This window comes from Trichogramma pretiosum, unplaced genomic scaffold (genome assembly GCF_000599845.2).
Source record: "Trichogramma pretiosum strain Unisexual culture from Peru unplaced genomic scaffold, Tpre_2.0 scaffold113, whole genome shotgun sequence".
Lineage (NCBI taxonomy): Eukaryota > Metazoa > Arthropoda > Insecta > Hymenoptera > Trichogrammatidae > Trichogramma > Trichogramma pretiosum.
The window spans coordinates 313,018-331,004 of NW_019640797.1; the positions used below are offsets into that span (position 1 = coordinate 313,018).

Genomic DNA, 17,987 nt, shown 5'->3' on the forward strand with positions numbered 1-17,987 from the left:
CTCGATCTTCCAACACGCGAGATTCAAACGTAGCGCCATGTTGCTCCGTCCGTCTCGCGAAAGAAACTCGCGAGTTAAAGCACGAGTGAGCGATGCGAATCGAGCTGCGCACGCAGCTCCGAATTGCAACATGATTTGCAGTGGGCGATTGGCATCGTCGTCGTCGTCAGCAGCAGGCAATCGTCTTCTTGCCGTGTTTTATGCGCTCCAGCGCCTGAAAAATACTTCTCGTTTTTTGAGCATCGCACAGCCACGATATACAGCGCCACCATGGTCTCTTCCGGCGCGGCGGAGGTGTCAGCGCAGCAACCAGCAGCAACTCAGCTCGACTCAGCCGCGTACAGAACGGGACAGCCTCGGTCGACAGGGTATGAATTTTTTTCGTTCTCTAACATGATACAACAGATATTTCGCTTTGTGGCAAGCTTTGTGTAGCAGCAGAGCAGCAGGAGTCGTCGTCGTCACCCGAGGCACCCGCACGCACGACTCACGGGCAGGCCAGTTCACTTTCAGCTCGCAGCTCGTTTAGACCAAACTACTCTCAGTAAGTTTTTATAACGCACATTCAAGAAAGCCATTTTCAAGAGAGTCGTCGTCGTTGTCGTCGATGGGTTACACGTATAGACCTTCCACCGACACGAGAATGGCTGCTGCTGCTACGTTGCTGCTGCCGCTGCTGCTGTTTCCAGATTGGACTCTTCCAGGGCCCCGACAAGCTCACGAGGATAAGTAAAAAAGCGAAAATAACTGCGAGAGAGATCATTGTGTCGATAAAAAGTTGCATTCGTTGACGATACTTTTTTCATTATCATGTTATAATTATAATACACCAGTCGCGCGGACGTGTAGCAACAATGGCTTCCGCCAGCTCGCTGCAAATTCTATGCTCGTATATTGCTTTTCTGTACCGAGCGTGCGAGAGGCGCTGTTGCCACGCGTAAAAATGCGCGAGATAATACATATTTTGCTCGCTGGTACTCGAGAATACTGCTCAATTAGATTTTTTTCACCATCTCTCGTAGAAAATTGTTCTAACCGCATTTCCAGCTTTTCTCTATGGAAAATGTGGTTTTCCATACCCGTATGAGGTATACATGTGGACGATAAGTGATAACAGGCCCCACCCCCAAAAAGTTTGTTTTTGTGTTTATAAAAATATAACGAGTGTTCTGTGTATATATGTGTGTATATATGTGTGAATATATGTGTTGTTTATACAAGTGAAAAAAAGATAAATAATGCAAGTTCTGCATCGCCAAGTGTCTCTACCGAACCAAAACAAAGTTCCGAATCCGTGTCGATGACCCACATCGAGCCCACCGAGTAGTAGTCACGCCTAGGCCTAGCCTAAAAAAAAAAGCTACCGTTCCCAGTAGTAGCCATTTAAATTGCCTTCTGCTGCTGCCGCCGCTGTCCGCGGGTTTTTAATCGATCGAGCCGCAATGGCGGAGGGTTGTGGAATCCATTCGCGTCGTGCATTATAGGCTCTTTAAATCATGCATAAATTGGCAACACCGCCGCCGCCGCTGTGCCGTGCCTAACTCTCCATCTCGCGGATCGGGCCTGTGTGTTTGCGTATGTGTGCGCGTGTTTTTTTTGTTGTTGCAATCTCCACTGTGCGTACGTGACGTATGTCATGATTGTCATCCAACGAAAAACACAAGCGCACACACACACACCTTTGGCAATAATAATTTTTATCGTCTGGCGTTGGAATCCGCCGACGAAGCATATTATTTAACAACGAAATACGAGACGACGTACGCGTGTTGTTTGATCTTGAAAAAAATAAATGCTGTCGCGCTCCGTCCTCTCTACTAATCGACTGCAATTGTGCATGATATCGGCTCTCGTCGCGCGTTGACGTAAAACACCGCCGATGCATCGCGCGGAGAGGCATGACGTATCGCAACGATGTCGCGGAAAAAGCAGCAGCAGCGGGATACGCCTGCACAAATTCAAGCCTATTTACGGATCTCGCGTTGTATAAGTAGATGTTACATTCTCGATTAATTAACGAGGCATTTGCGTTCATTGGATTTGACGTCGACTTCAGGCTGAGAATCAATGTCGTGGAGACTTTCTCTTTTTCTCGACAATGGCAGATTTTGTTTCTAAAAATGACGCCTGTCTGGCCCTGCTGCTCGTGTCACGCGTTCCATTTCCGGATTTTTCATCCGGATATGGGTCCCTCGCGCCGAATAACGGAGCGCGCACGTGTTTTAATCGCATTCGGCGTCTCGATTTCTTCGATACATTCTCCTGTGTCTTCTTCTTCATTAAAAAACAGCATCGAACCGACGTTGAAAAAAAGTCGGATTTCCCTGTTGAAATTCGATCGATTTCTCGCTCGAAAGTTTAGTTACGTCAGACTCGAACGAATCCGCGGGTGCGAGCGCCGATCGACCAGTAGAAGTAGAGAAAAAAAGTCACGCAAGCTCCTCGTATACTCGCGCTTGTGTGCATGTATTGGTATAAAATATAATCAGTCGAGACGTTTCTCAAACTCGGATTCTGTTCTCGAATTTATAAAAAGTCTTTTTTTCACTCTGATGTCTGCCTTGCCTTTAAAATGACGACGACGTCTATAGCAAGGTGCGCGCGCACAGCAGGCACCTCACGCGCACACAACGGCACATTATAAGCGGGCCGCGCGCGAGTGCGAGCGAGACAACCAACAAAGTCCCCTATGTGTGTGTGTCCGTAGTAAAGGCAGGCAACGGAAGAGGGCATAGCTAGCAGCCGCAGCGCAGCACACACGCATACACATAGCTTATATATATACGCGCTGCTTTCGTGGCTGGCGCGACTGTAGTAGTAGTAGTAGTAGCAGTAGTGGTGGTATAGCATAGTACATTATATCGAGAACGAGAGAGGCGACCGACTAGTGGACTGGCACAAAATGGCGGCTTGCCTCAGACCTGTGTACATGTAGTGTGTGTCTCGTCTGAACGTTATCGCGGAATGTCGTGCCTCCCCGTCGTCGCTTTGGACAATTGACCCGAGCCAGCGTGACTTGCGATCATCCCCCGGGCGTGGGACCACCCTTTGCTTGGATCACGAGGCCCCTTCGGCCAGGATTTTTTTTTTTTAAAACTCGAGAGCGAGAGAGACGTCGGTGCACTCCGACGCGCAGACACTTGGCGATGCAGGTAAGTCCACAGACTACCCGTCTGTATTCGCAGCTATCATTATCAACAACCCCTTGCAATCAATTTATCAACTTATCGTCCACTGTTTACCGGGGGTTCGGTTCTCCGTGAGTGTGTGCGTCGACGAGTGGCACGGAAAAAGCACTCGTGATTTTTCACGCTCGCTCGTCGTACGCGAGGAAATATGGCCAAGCTTGGCACTTTAACCGGCCTTTAAACAACATTCAGGGTGAATTTTCTCGTTATTTAGCGACAATAGGGCTTTTCTTTCTTTTGCCACGGCTCGGGCGTTGTCCTGTTCGTCGTCTGGAAACACATGTAGGCCGAACTTCCTCTTGGATTTTTTACAATTTACCCAACAATTTTAAGATAACCAATAACCTACAAGTTTGTTTACGTTTTATTTGAGGGATAATTCACCCTTTTGGAGCTGGTGAACAAATCCAATTTTTCATCCACATGGTTTTCCAATCTCTAACCTATCTTCCCAGGTGACTTATTTGAAAATCCAAGTTGGACCCATTTTCATAAAATAAGCTCAAAGTTTGGCCCATTGACATGTTAGTACACAACAATCTGTCATTCAGCATGATGCTAAATGAATAAACCAAATATTTACAAAAATTATTGCTATTTTTGTAGATTATTTGGCCAAACAGATGTGTTTCTAAAAAGGCTTTTTCCATGATTTCCCCATTTCTTTTCCAATTATTTTATGGAGATTTCATTTTTATAATTTTGTATTATTGCGATTACAAAATAGAGTATCGATACATCTACTATGAGCAGTATTCTTGAGGATGAAACAAACAAAAGTATGCAAATTCTTGTTGAATTAATCTGCATTTACAGTTGAGTTTATTGTTCTATAGAAAATATTGAATTTCAACTTTGTATGACTGTTCGGCATTTATGGCTTATTGAAAATATTTCATTATAGTTGCAAATTTTAGTGACATTTCATATTTTTAAAGTAGAGATTATTTAAACCTTGTATTTTTTTAATAAATTGGTTCAATAGTTTCTTTCAATGAAATATTTTCAAAATATTTTTAAAGCTAATTGTGGAAATTTTAACTTTGTCTTGAAACAGTGTTTAGTTTTATTTTAATTTTAGATTTTTTAAATTTTTTGAATGGTCAGTTAACATTAAAACAAATAATTTGAAACATTGTTGGATAACTTTTTTTAATTCAAAATTCTCACAAGAAATTTTAATTGCGCCGTCCTTATTTGTGGGGAAAAACATTTTTAAATATAATTGAATGAGTGATTTGAGTATTCTAGTCTTTATTTTAATTAAATTAATAGTATTTAATACAATAAGCTACATTTATTTAAACATAAATCATATAATGATATTGTATGATAATGGTAAATTTTTGAATAAATAAAAAAATCAATTGAAAAACTTTTGTATATTTATCTATGTTAATATACACTTCTTTAAAACCTAAATACTTCCGTCTACCTCATTCATCCTTATATAATTGAACAATTAGATGTTTTTATTATAACACATATGGAGAACAGTTCTCAGTAAACAGTGGAAAAAATGATTAATATTAAGAACCCAGTACATTTAAAAAATTTTTTTTTCTTCAATTGATTGCAAAGAGGTACTAGAATCTTTCAAAAATGAATTAAATCTTTATTTCCATCCAAAAATGAAATTGCAGCACGTAGAATCCGAGTCAGGGAAAGAATCATCAGATTCTGAAAATGATAGCAAAAGTGGAAGCAGTTCTTCAAGCAGCAACTCAGGATCCGAGTCTGATTCTGATAGGTATGTATTCCATAATGTAAACATTTGGAACCAGCTGTTGGAATAGTTGATAATTTTTCAAATTTGTACAAAGTTCTTGATTGATTATCTATTCATTAATTATTTCTATATCAACTATTTCAATTGTCTCATCCCAAGTAAAATCATTCCATTGTGGTCACAATCAGGCTTAATATACTAACATCCTGCAACATATTTGTTGATTTTGCAATTTGATAAATACCAATTTTTGCTTTAGCACCTGCTGCTTGAATCCATATTTTATGTATTTAAATTCTATGTTTGCTTGAACCCTTCATTAATCACTTTCAACAATGGTTACATAAATGCACAAAATGCATGTTGTGAATAATATTGAAATTCATACCGGAGCAGTACTGTTTGATTTCTTCAATGATTTCAAGATAACTGATTTAACAAAAACTTCCTCAAATAATAATGAACCAATTTTAATAATCATTGATGTTGGAAGATTTCAATTAAATGTATAATTGAGGATAAACTACTTTTTATTTAATGCCTGCACATTTACATAAGTTTTTTGAAGAAAAATTTGTATATTATCTTTACCCTTACTCAAAACACTCAATTAGTTTCAAAGTTTAATTTATATCCTGATTATATTGATTTGAGGTTAAATGTTAGGTTTTTATTTAGTTCATTTATGAAATATGAAAATATTTGGTCTCTTACTTATTTCAAATTCAAGTAGCGAATTGATACTTACAGCCAATTTGACACAAGGAATGGTAAATACGAGGGTGTAATCAAATACTTTTTTTAATTAATAGATCAATTAGATATTAAAAATGTTATTATTTGGCTGCTACAGCAGCAGTTCTAGCTCGAGTAGTTCTAGTTCGGACTCTGAATCAGAACACTCAAATGAACCTGAACAAAATCTGAACACTGAAAATAATAGTACTTATCAAAGTGCAGAGACAAAAAGTAGGTTTAAAAATGATTCCATTAGAGAATGGGAGGAAAACCCTGATATTTATGGAATCAGAAGGTCAGCCCGTTCTAGAAAAGAACCAGATAGGTTTTTTGTAGCGGCTCAACAAGAAAGCGACAATGATAGCCCAAGGAAAGTTCAAAGAAAAAGGTAAGGTCTTGATAAATTTACAAAAACATTTTTTAATTATCAATATACTATATCAAGGTTAGCTTATTCATAGGTTATAAGAAACATTTATTTGGGGATGAAAGAACAAAATAGAAATTTGGCCTTGGCAAAAGTGTCAGAGGTTTAAATGAAACAAGTTCATAATATTAAATGAATATAATATTGGACTCAAAAGAGTTAATTTTGAAAAATCATTAAAAAACCAGACAAAAAAAATTTTTTTTAGCATCACATTTTAGCAATATCTTTACCCTGAACTTCGTAAGACATGAAATGTACAAACTATGATAAAAGTTTATTGATTTATAAATAGACTTTATTTATAAAATTAAGAACTTTTTCAACATTAATGAATGATCAATATTCAGTGGTTGATGTACATTTTTCTATTAACAATCATTTGAATGTTACATTACAACATATAGATGTTTTTGCACTTGCTATGTACATTAAATTTTTTTATCACCTGCAAATCCATAACAATTATTAAAACTCACATTTAATTGTGAATAACAGCTAGCTTTCATCAATAAATTGATAACTGTGATATCAGCTTATAACATTCCAATATGTTTGGTATTCACTTACTAATTCAAACAAAAAATAATGTCATATTAAATACAAATTTAAAATACATCAATCAAATGTACATTTCTGTGACAACTAATAATTATCAATTAAATTTTAGCAAATCCCATAATGCTTGGAACTCAGATACTTCAGAATCTGAATCAGATAATGAAGTTCACAGACCTCCAAATAAATCCTTTAATCGAAGAGCTGCACAGAAAAAAGAGGCTCCTAAAAGGAAAAAGCAACTTTCTGATTCATCTTACGAATCCTCTGATGGAAGTGATAAACGGTATGTTTTAGTTGATACATATGTAATTTCCTTACTTTTTCTTTGCTTCCATGTTATTATTGTTTAAAATATTACAGACAAGTCACTAGAAGAGGGGCCCAAGTTAGTTACAAAGAAGAAAGTGAAGCTGGTACTGAGAGCGATGACCTTATGGAAGTGGATGAAGCTGCAGTAGAGTCTGTTGAAACTGATAATTCAGAAACTATAGAGCGTATTCTTGGCGAAAGAATAGGCAAAAAAGGAGGTAAATGAATGAACTGACTAATATATTTGATATTTTACTGAGCAACAAGTATTTTAATTTAAAAAAATATTTAATTAATAGTTGTAGGAAACATAACCACTATTTATGCAGTTGAGGAAAATGGTGATCCTAATCCTACAAATTTAGAAGGTGTTGAAACAGAAATGCAGTATCTGATAAAATGGAAAGATTGGTCTCATATCCACAACACTTGGGAATCAAAAGATTCGTTGTTAGCATTGAAGGTAGCTTTTAAAATTTTCCTTAAATATCTATTCTTTAACAACTACAAATTATTTTTAGACGGAATTTTTAATTACACATTTTATTTAATAAAATCAGGTAAAAGGAATGAAAAAATTTGAAAATTATGTGAAGAAAGAACAAGATATTAGGCAGTGGAAAAAGTATGCTGGTCTTGAAGATATTGATTACTTTGAATGTCAAGCAGAATTACAACAGGATCTTGTTAAAAGTTATTACAATGTTGAAAGAATCATTGGTAATTATATTTTAAATATTTAAAACAGTACATATGATTTTGAAATGCAGTTGTTAACAAATTCGTTAATTTTTAGCAAAGAGACAAGATAAAGGAGGCCAACATCCTGATTATTATTGTAAATGGGAAAGTTTACCATACTCTGATTCTACATGGGAAGATGGTGCTTTAATTATTAAGAAATGGCCAGAGAAAATAAAAGAATTTTACGAACGCGAGGAATCAAAAAGGATTCCGAGCAAACACTGTAGAGTTTTAAAATATAGGCCTAAATTCCACCAATTGAAAGAGCAACCAAGCTACATGGGTCGAGATGAGACTTTTATCCTTAGAGATTATCAAATGGATGGTTTAAATTGGATGATACATTCGTGGTGTAAAGAAAATAGGTAATTATCTCTCAAAACTTGCATTTTTGAGTCAAGAAAGTAAAACTGATGTAATGAATGATTTTTATTTACTTTTTAGTGTTATATTAGCTGATGAAATGGGTCTTGGTAAAACCATTCAAACTACATGCTTTATAAATTACCTTTTTCATTCACAACAATTGCATGGTCCCTTCTTATTGGTTGTTCCACTATCGACCATGACATCTTGGCAGCGAGAAATTACGCAATGGGCACCCGACATTAACTTTGTCACATATTTGGGTGATGTTAATTCAAGGAATGTGGTAAGTGATATAACTATATTATTTTCAAAAACACTTTAAATAACATTTATCTTTAAATTTATATTTACTGATTTCAGATTCGAGAATATGAATGGTGCTTTGACTCCAAAAGACTTAAATTCAATGCTATTTTGACAACTTACGAAATAGTACTAAAGGATAAAGCATTTTTAGGATCAATCAATTGGGCGGTTCTTCTAGTTGATGAAGCTCATAGATTGAAAAATGATGATTCACTGTTGTACAAAGCTCTTACAGATTTCCATACAAATTTTCGTCTTCTGATTACTGGTACTCCACTGCAAAACAGCTTAAAAGAACTATGGGCTTTGCTTCATTTTATAATGCCTCAAAAATTCGTCTCTTGGGAAGATTTTGAACAAGAGCATGATAACACTGCTACAAAAGGATATTCCAAATTGCACAAACAGTTGGAGCCTTATATTCTTCGGAGGGTGAAGAAAGATGTTGAAAAATCATTGCCTGCCAAAGTAGAACAAATTTTACGTGTCGAAATGACTTCCCTTCAAAAACAATATTACAAATGGATTCTGACGAAAAACTTTGGTGCTCTGAAAAAGGGTAATAAAGGATCAACCTCGACTTTTTTAAATATAGTTATTGAATTGAAAAAGTGTTGTAATCATGCTTTCCTCACAAAGCCAAATGAAAATGAGAACAGAGAAAGCAATAGTGATTACCTGCAGCAAATAATACGTGGTTCGGGGAAACTAGTTCTTTTAGACAAACTATTAGTTCGTTTGAGGGAAACTGGTCATCGTGTCTTGATTTTCAGTCAAATGGTTAGAATGTTGGATATTTTGAGTGAATATCTGCAGAAGAGGCATTTTCCTTTCCAGCGACTCGATGGTAGCATAAAGGGAGAATTACGAAAGCAAGCTCTGGATCATTTTAATGCTCCTGGCTCTACAGATTTTTGTTTTTTGCTGTCTACAAGAGCAGGAGGTCTAGGTATTAATTTAGCCACGGCGGATACAGTAATCATTTTTGATTCAGACTGGAACCCTCAAAATGACTTACAAGCTCAAGCAAGAGCGCACAGAATAGGTCAAAAAAATCAAGTTAACATTTACAGATTGGTTACTAAAGATTCTGTAGAAGAAGAAATTGTTGAACGTGCTAAAAGAAAAATGGTGCTTGACCATCTTGTCATTCAACGAATGGACACGACTGGCCGAACGGTTTTGAACAAAAAGAATGCCAACACAAATACAAATCCCTTTAATAAGGAAGATTTGACAGCAATTTTGAAATTTGGAGCAGAAGAACTATTTAAAAATTGTGAGGAAGATCAAGGAGACGAAGAGCCAGTGTGCGACATTGATGAAATTTTGAGAAGAGCAGAAACGAGAGATGAGGGTCCTACTACTGCTGGTGATGAATTACTGTCTGCTTTTAAAGTAGCAAGTTTTGCGGCATTTGAAGAAGAACCTGAACCCATACCTAAAACTCAGGAAAATGATGATGAAAGTAAAGACTGGGCCGACATCATACCCGAGAAAGAAAGATCAAAAGTGGAAGAAGAACTAAGGTCCAAAGAAATGGAAGACTTGTACTTACCTCCGAGAAATCGAAAAACTTTACAACAAATCAATGAAGCCGACAGTAGAAGTAAAAAGAAGAAAAAGTCACAATCAGCCGATGATAGTGACGATGACGACGATTACGGAACTGATGAGGAAGGTAGCGACGATGGTCGACCAAAGAAACGAGGCAGACCGAGGACACAGCCCCGTGAAAATGTCAAGAGTTTCACTGACGCTGAGATTCGGCGATTCATCAAAAGCTTTAAAAGGTTCCCCGCGCCGATGAAACGATTGGACGAGATAGCAGCAGACGCGGATCTCAATGAAAAGCCTATGTCGGAATTGCAGTACTTGGCTGAACAGTTGCGAAGCAGATGCGAAGCTTGCATGAACGACTCCGAGTTCCCAGCGGCGAAAGAAAATAAAGCAGAGGATGCCGATGCGGGGGCACCTAAGGCACGGAAGCGTGGACCGACTTTCAAAGTTGGTGGCGTGCAAGTCAATGCCAAGAGCTTCAATGCTGCAGTTAGCGAACTCGAGCCGCTAGAACAAGCTTTACCGTCGGATCCTGAGCAGAGAAATAAGTGGCACATTGATTTCAAGTACGTTACATTATAACTGAACCATATTTCGTGAAAAAAATGATATGGCAAGTTTACTATAAAGTTCGATTAATTTTTATTACAGAGTCAAACCAGGAAACTTTGATTGCGAATGGACCATTGATGACGACACAAGACTGCTAAAAGGTATTTACATCCATGGCATGGGCTCTTGGGAATTGATTAAAATGGATGAAAGTTTGAAATTGGGTGACAAAATTTTACTAAATGGAAGTAAAGCGGAAATGAAGCGAATTCAAACTCGCGGAGAGTATCTCTTGAAAGTTTTGAAGAAAAATATGGATCAGAAGCAAGGAGTTACGGTAAGTTTTTTTATCCCTTTTTTGAAGCATTTTTATTGTTCAGTTTTAATTCACTGCTCGCATTAATTTTAGACACGGCCACGAAAGTATAGAAAAACTAAAGAATTAAAAAGTGCTATAACAAAGGAAATAATAGAAGAACCAGACAGTTCAGGCGACGAAAAGAAAAACAAAGTTAAAACGGAAAAGGCCATTAAAAAAGAAGAAGAAACGACAGAACTTAAAAAAGAAATGAAAGAAGATAACGACACCGTCGCTTCTGAAGATAAGAAAAAATCCAAAAAAGCCAAAAAGGAAAAGAAAGAATCAAAAAAAGATAAAAAATCAAAACAATCTGGACCCATGCATTTTACAGCGAACAACGAACCAAGAGCCCTTGACGTTTTAGGAGATTTAGATCCATCCATATTCAATGAGGTCAGTTGTTTTTTTATCATTAAATACTTTATTTCATTAGCTTGAACATCTCGTGTAAACAAATTTTATTTACAGTGCAAAGAAAAAATGAGACCTGTCAAAAAAGCATTGAAAGCTTTAGATAGACCGGATCAAACGCTAAGCGAAGCAGAACAAGTAGCCCACACCCGAAATTGCCTTATACAAATTGGTAATCAAATTAATACTTGTCTTAGTGAATACAAAGACCAAGAACAAATTAAAGTGTGGAGAAGCAATCTGTGGTACTTCGTATCTAAATTCACGGAATTTGATGCCAAAAAGCTTTACAAGCTGTATAAACACGCAACCAAAAAAGGTGATGGAGGAGACTCGTCTAGTCCAGAAAAGAAAGAAGAAGTTCCAAATAAGGTACGTTAAACTTTTAATAATTTTGATATTCAATAAATTAGAAACTTTATTAATGTATTTATCATTACACATTTATTACAGAAAACTGACGACAAACACAATTTGAAAAACTCATTTGATGGTGGGAATAAAGAGAGCAATCGAAGCCACAAACGACGAAATGAAGATAACGACGACGGCTCGGTTGGGGGTAAAAAATATGTCCTGAATAATTCAACGTCTTCCATTCCCTCCAACGTAGCATCCAATCCACCTCGAGGCTCGGGACTGAATTCTAATTTCAACGCGATAAACAACAGTGAAAATCAACTTGGCAAAGATCCTCGAGAGTCCGGTATCAAATACAAGGATTCTAAACGAGATCGAGACCGCGAAAGAGACAGAGAACGAGATCGCGACAGAGATCGCGAGCGAGACCGAGAGAGGGATCGCGAACGCGACAGAGATCGCGATAGGGACAGAATTCACGGGGACAGAAGTATGGATAGATTAGGGGGTGAAAGGATACGCCGAGACAGCGGTGGCTATCCAAGTGGCCATTACAGCGGTGGGAGAGACGACGAGCATTGGATGGGGCGCGACAGGTTCGTTAACATTTTCATATGATAACTATTCTTTTGTTTAAATATATATGTTGCAAAGTAATACTAACGTATTTTATCATTTTAATATAGATTTATGGAACACAAACGTGATAGGTTCGAACCTTACAATCGAGTGTCCGGCAGTTATCGAGACAGAGATAGGGAGCGCGATCGAGTGCATGCGAATGATAAAAGAGGCGGAGGGTAAGTTTCACAAGTATTATCTAAACACAATGTATTATTTTTTTATCAGAGAAACTAATTCACTATTTATATTTTTTATATTCAGTGACTATTATAGATACTCGGTAGGACCAAGCGGTGGTGGCAATTACAGTTATGGTAATCAAGGAAGTTACAGCGGAAATCCTGGAACTTATCCTGCTGACTTACCACCCAGTCACTTCCGAGGTAGCGGTAGCGGCAGTAGTCGCAATTACATAAATGAAAACTATCAACCAGACTGGCGACCTAGCAGTAAAGAGTACAGGCGGGATTACGACAGACCAAGGCCACCTCCTCCTGCTAACTCGTAGTCCAGCAGCATTGGAACTACACGTCGTATATAGAGTTATATACTTTTCCGAAAAAAGTTAAAATTTATCATTCGAAGCTTTCTACTGTTTCTAGAAAGCGACACCAATTCTCTCGCTGCAATCAAATGTACATGGAACTTTTTTATGTCAATATCGTGGGAGTGTGCAGCGACGCTCAAGTGCAAATGTTATTTTTTTAACAATTTTGGATGTTATCGATCGCGAATGAATGAAAGAGAGAGAGTGAATCTATTGTTAGGGAAAGTTGTTAGATTTTGCTATTAAATAAATCTCTACATTGAGGTTTCTTAAGTTTAATACTGTGACAAAATCATTAACTATCTTCTCTTCTTGAATCAGACTAAATTGTGCAATTTTAATTACGTTACGAGAAAAATTTTCGAAATTATAATTTTTTTTTATCTTTTTGTTTTAATTAGTGAAGCTTCATCTTGAATAAAAGAAATGTAGTTGCTATTCTTATGACGTTAGAATGAATGTAATATTAAGGATTGCATTTCTTACCATAAAAATTTGCACGTTAAATCAATTTTTCACTACTGCAAATTATGTGTACAGATTATAAACGATACCATGTTGTACATGGTACTTGCACAATTACCAGAACCAATTGCTATTTAGCAATTCTACTGAGGCAAATGAAATCAAGAGATTCAGATTTATTTGTAGATAGAAACGACTGATTTGATAATCTTACTTGTTCTTTAACGAACAAATAACTACAATTTATAAGATCAATGGATCTTACTGTTTTTTACAGCTGTGTAATACTTACTTTTATATAATGAAATCATATTTCTTTTTTCGTGTAAAATTTGTAAAACTTAGGCCATCATGATTTCTAATGATTTACGGAAACTATTAGTGTAAGAAAATCTTGTACACCTACTCGAAAAGTTAGGTTTAACAATTATATCATTATTACATCGATACTATTGTGATTCATTATTATAGAGGCTTACGTTCATCTTTTTAAATTGAATGCACTTTTTCGCAACCATGCAATTAGAAATTATTTCATCAATACATACTGAAAATGTCACATTTTGTAAAATTAGTAAAGTTTGACATTCGAATTGAAATAGTAACGAGATGAAACGTATATTTTTTGTAAATGATGTACTTTTAAAAATGTTTACGCGCGATCATGTAAATAATAATAAGAAATGCTGCGAGAAAACGATCATGACGGGTGTGTATGCTACTCCAATAGTAACGCAAAAGTTGAATATATGGAAAAATGAAATATTTATAACGAAAACTTTAAGCCATGCGCAGCCCTATAAATGATTGTGAATGATAAAAAAATATATGTATAGGAACTATAATTTATAAAATTTAGTCAAATATAAACTTGCGATGTATAAATTATGTTGAAGAGTTTAATGTAAATAAAAATTCGAAACACTAAATAAATATGAAATAAGTGAAACCGTATATACGTTCATATCCCTTCATTTTTATCAAGTTTATTTCTTAAAATTTCTATCAATTTAATCTGTACTAAAATGTTTAAAACGATTTTTACAAAACCTGTTATGCTGCACTGACCGCTGATTTTTAAATGTCTTATAACTTGATAACTTTTGAAACAAGCGCGGCGGGCTTACATACATCCGCAAATATAGAACTATATTGGCAGCGGGTTTATTTTATTATATTCAGCTTCTGAAATCAAAACTGTGTTTTTTTGCAAACGACCCATTTGGTTTACACAGAATTCATTCATGGCCTTTTAATGAACTATCAACTCAAAAATACACTGCATACTTTGTTCGATTATTTCATAAATAGTTTTCAATGAATGCAGTTAATTTTTGTATTAATTTAATCATATTTAAGATAACGCCTTTAGCGCGAATGCGATGATAAACACGAAATCTAATTTCTGCATACGCACATGGTTGCAGTACAAAATGATAAATTTAATTGAAGATTTTGATTCAGGAAGTTTGAGAAGCTATTCCCCGAAACTGTTTTCGATGTAAAATTTCACTTCATTATGCCTTATACGTCGGGGTCATTTACTCGTTGCTCTTTTTCTTTATAGTACATCGTGACATCCATATAAACTGTGATTCGAAAATTCGCAGTGGTCGAGCCATACACAAAGAGTCTCGTTTTTCGATCATAGCTATTCGTTGAGGCTGCTCATTGGTCGATGAGCGCGTACGTCTTTTTTTTTTCTTTCTGCATTTCGCTGCGATTCTACGCGTAGTGGTACATACACGAAGTGAGCGTGTACGGCAACGCCGAGTGAAGTTTGAAGAACGACTTCGCAGTTCGCACAGGATTCTCAACTGGACCACTGAACGTTTTACTATAAAAGGCTTAGCTTCATTCGAAAGTAAAAAATGTCATTCGCGGAGAGTAAATTTCAGGATGATACTGATTTTAATAGTATAGAGCGTGATTACTTAACACTGGCTGATAATGATTGCACGCGAAATAGCAAGTTATTGAAAGCGGTAAGTATTCGTTACGATTTTTTTTCAAATATTTTCAAAAGTAATTGTTGGGAAAATTTTTAAATATTTTTAATCTACTGCAATCATTTGTGTGTCGAGATATTAACTGCAATGTTTGAGTGTTTGTACTTTCATTAAGGGGTTGACACTTAAGTATAATAGCAATTTGAACTGCATATTTTTAGATCGTTGAGGAGAAACTAATCCCTCTCATGAAAAGAAATACTCTTTTTGAGGAAATTTTTAATCGTGTCGCCTTTGGAGGAAGCTACTACAAGGGCACCAAATATGGAAGCCCGGATGAATTTGACTTATATTTGGTGCATAAGTTCAATAAGTGCAAAGCTGATTTAAAGGTATTAAGCATATCTTCGAGATCCAAACCCGTTTACATTTTATTTTTATCCTTGCCTCGGCGTCACCTTGAGAACTTCGAAAGCCGATTGAGCGATAGAGTTGATATCTTTGAATAAATTCCATTTTTGCAGATTAATTCAAGTCATAATCATTTTGGATATGTAAAAATCAAAATGAACTATGAGCTATGCGATCGTCAAGTACCGTATGAAGAAGAACTCAAAAAAATAACACATTTCAATGATGAAAATAAATTTTTGGATCAAAATAAATTCCGGGCTTGGTTGGAAGGAGTATTCATAAAGGCTCTTGGAACTCTGAGCAGAGATCCTTACCACGGCTACGGATTACACCATGATGGAAGAACCTATTACGTAATTATCTCATTTATTAAATTACAAAATTATCTGAACTATCGAAAATATTAAAACTTATAAATTTTAAATTATTGACAGATTAGTCATAAAAAATCGGGACCTGCTTTAACCATTATGGTCAGACACCCGAGCGGAAGTAAATTGTTCGACGTCGATCTAGTTCCCGCCATCGAATTCGATGGCATCCACTTGCATTCTGGATACTGGGTACCACCTGCCGCACGTCGGCAAAATACAACACACACTGTGAATGCCAAAAGCACCACGAATTCTACGGAACATAAAAGAAAGAAGAAAAGGAATTTTGGATACAAGAGATATAATGATAATGTAAGAATTTTAACGATTATTGTATAATTTTATATCAAATGTACTAAGATTTCTATTTATTCTGCAGAAACTACCGTTTATGGTGGTTCCAAAACCACTCAACAAAAGTATATCGACGGATAACTTATATTGGCGATTGTGCTTTTTTGAAAACGAAAAAGCCATGTTAAGAGGAGAAGTGAAATCAGTTATAAAAATGATAAAAGTAAGCTTTTTCAATCCAGTAAAATTATCGAAATACTTTTTAATATATAACGCGTGATTTTATTTTAGAAATTCCGTGATACTCAGGAAATGAAGAGTATCAAGAGTTATTTCATAGAAACAATTTTCTACCACGAGCTGGAGAATCACAAAAATAATTTAGAAGAATTTCTAAGACATTCGAAAACGCAGTTACTCATCCATGTGAGTATAGCATGAATTGGCAATAAAAATTATAGAATAAAATTTAAAATGAAAATTAACACGCAGGGACTCAGAAAACTGAGAGAAGCTCTGGAAAATGGGAAACTTCCATATTTTTGGAACGAGCGTCTAGATTTATTTCAAAAGATGTCTTGGAACGAGTTAGATAATCACGCCAATCGTCTGGGTTCCATTCTTAAAGATATCGAGGAAAACATTGAAAACGACCGACTCGTACTTAAGAAACATATTTGTGGGACATCATAATTTTTTTATATACTTTTTTATACATATTTATTTTTATTGAAAAAATTTCTATTCCGCTTGAATTTCAGTAACTGATCGATAGTCTAATCTTTTAACTTTTATTTACTGTATAATTTAAAATCATTCCATTTTGATTTTTATATGTAATAATGAATGTCTTGACAAATGATTTTAATCGCAAACGTTTCCCGATACACTTCCAAATAATAGTAATATTTTAACTATTGTGTATGCGAATGTATTAGTTGTACTTGCAAAAAGTTAAATATATTGAAAATGATTGTGAATGATAGAAACATATTTATAAAAAGAATAATTTAAAAAATTGAATCAAGTATAAACTTACGATGTATATCATACCTCCTTATTTTTATTAAATTTGATTTTTATAAATTTAATTCGTTTAAAAATAATTATTTCAAAATTGAATCCCCTCCAACACCTTTTACGACTTTATAGTATCATGTAAATATTTTACAATTGGTCTTTCGAATAGATGTGGTGGAGCCATCACTGCGCCGAGCGCAAGTTTTTGAAGTTTCCGATAACGCGATTGCTCTTGAAATATGCGCAGCGGGCTAGTTTGAAAGTTTGTGCGCGCGAAGCTCGATGAAGAAACAATTTGGAAATAAAGCGGATTCGATACAATTTTCTGAGACAAGCTGTTATTTTCAGCAGCGAAAATCAATTCATTCATTCGTTGCTTTCTTGTAAAATACGAAATCAAAAATACATTGCATACTTTGTTACAAAAAGATTATTAGAAGGAGAATTTTGTTCTCACGCACGTGATGGCAAACACGTTACAAAGTCGATTTTTACGATATAAATTTAATTTTTGATTCAGGAAGTTTGTTTAACCTTTTTTCGGAAACTTTCACGAGTGTAGGATTTCATCTAGCGGCTTCCCGAACGTTCCTTCATGCAGACGTATAATATCGCTTGTGCGACACGCACAGGCCATAAAACGAAAATTCGCGGAACCAAAACAGTACATAGAGGCTCGCTTTTT

At 35.8% G+C, this 17,987-nt stretch overlaps 2 protein-coding genes across 4 annotated transcripts; both read left to right on the forward strand.

The window, feature by feature from the left end:
- Positions 1 to 178: 178 nt before the first annotated feature.
- Positions 179 to 14,205, forward strand: LOC106659911 (chromodomain-helicase-DNA-binding protein 1). Of its 3 annotated transcripts, none has more exons than XM_014382672.2 (16): positions 179 to 3,152; positions 4,832 to 4,938; positions 5,771 to 6,043; positions 6,753 to 6,926; positions 7,004 to 7,170; positions 7,252 to 7,415; positions 7,513 to 7,672; positions 7,749 to 8,061; positions 8,141 to 8,348; positions 8,426 to 10,497; positions 10,583 to 10,820; positions 10,893 to 11,237; positions 11,313 to 11,627; positions 11,709 to 12,211; positions 12,302 to 12,415; positions 12,501 to 14,205. In XM_014382672.2, the coding sequence occupies exons 1-16, from the start codon at positions 3,147 to 3,149 to the stop codon at positions 12,745 to 12,747; spliced, it is 5,406 nt and encodes a 1,801-aa protein (XP_014238158.1). In that variant the 5' UTR covers positions 179 to 3,146; the 3' UTR covers positions 12,748 to 14,205. The 3 variants fall into 3 exon arrangements, with proteins under 3 accessions (XP_014238158.1, XP_023314193.1, XP_014238159.1); XM_023458425.1 differs by having other exon boundaries at positions 5,774 to 6,043; XM_014382673.2 differs by lacking the exon at positions 5,771 to 6,043 and having other exon boundaries at positions 180 to 3,152.
- Positions 14,206 to 15,092: 887 nt separating this feature from the next.
- On the forward strand, positions 15,093 to 17,160 carry LOC106659695. The gene is made up of 7 exons (XM_023458318.1): positions 15,093 to 15,236; positions 15,422 to 15,592; positions 15,725 to 15,967; positions 16,049 to 16,300; positions 16,368 to 16,505; positions 16,574 to 16,708; positions 16,775 to 17,160. Exons 1-7 carry the CDS (start codon positions 15,123 to 15,125, stop codon positions 16,973 to 16,975), a joined length of 1,254 nt encoding a protein of 417 aa, XP_023314086.1. The 5' UTR covers positions 15,093 to 15,122; the 3' UTR covers positions 16,976 to 17,160.
- The last annotated feature ends 827 nt before the right edge of the window (positions 17,161 to 17,987 follow it).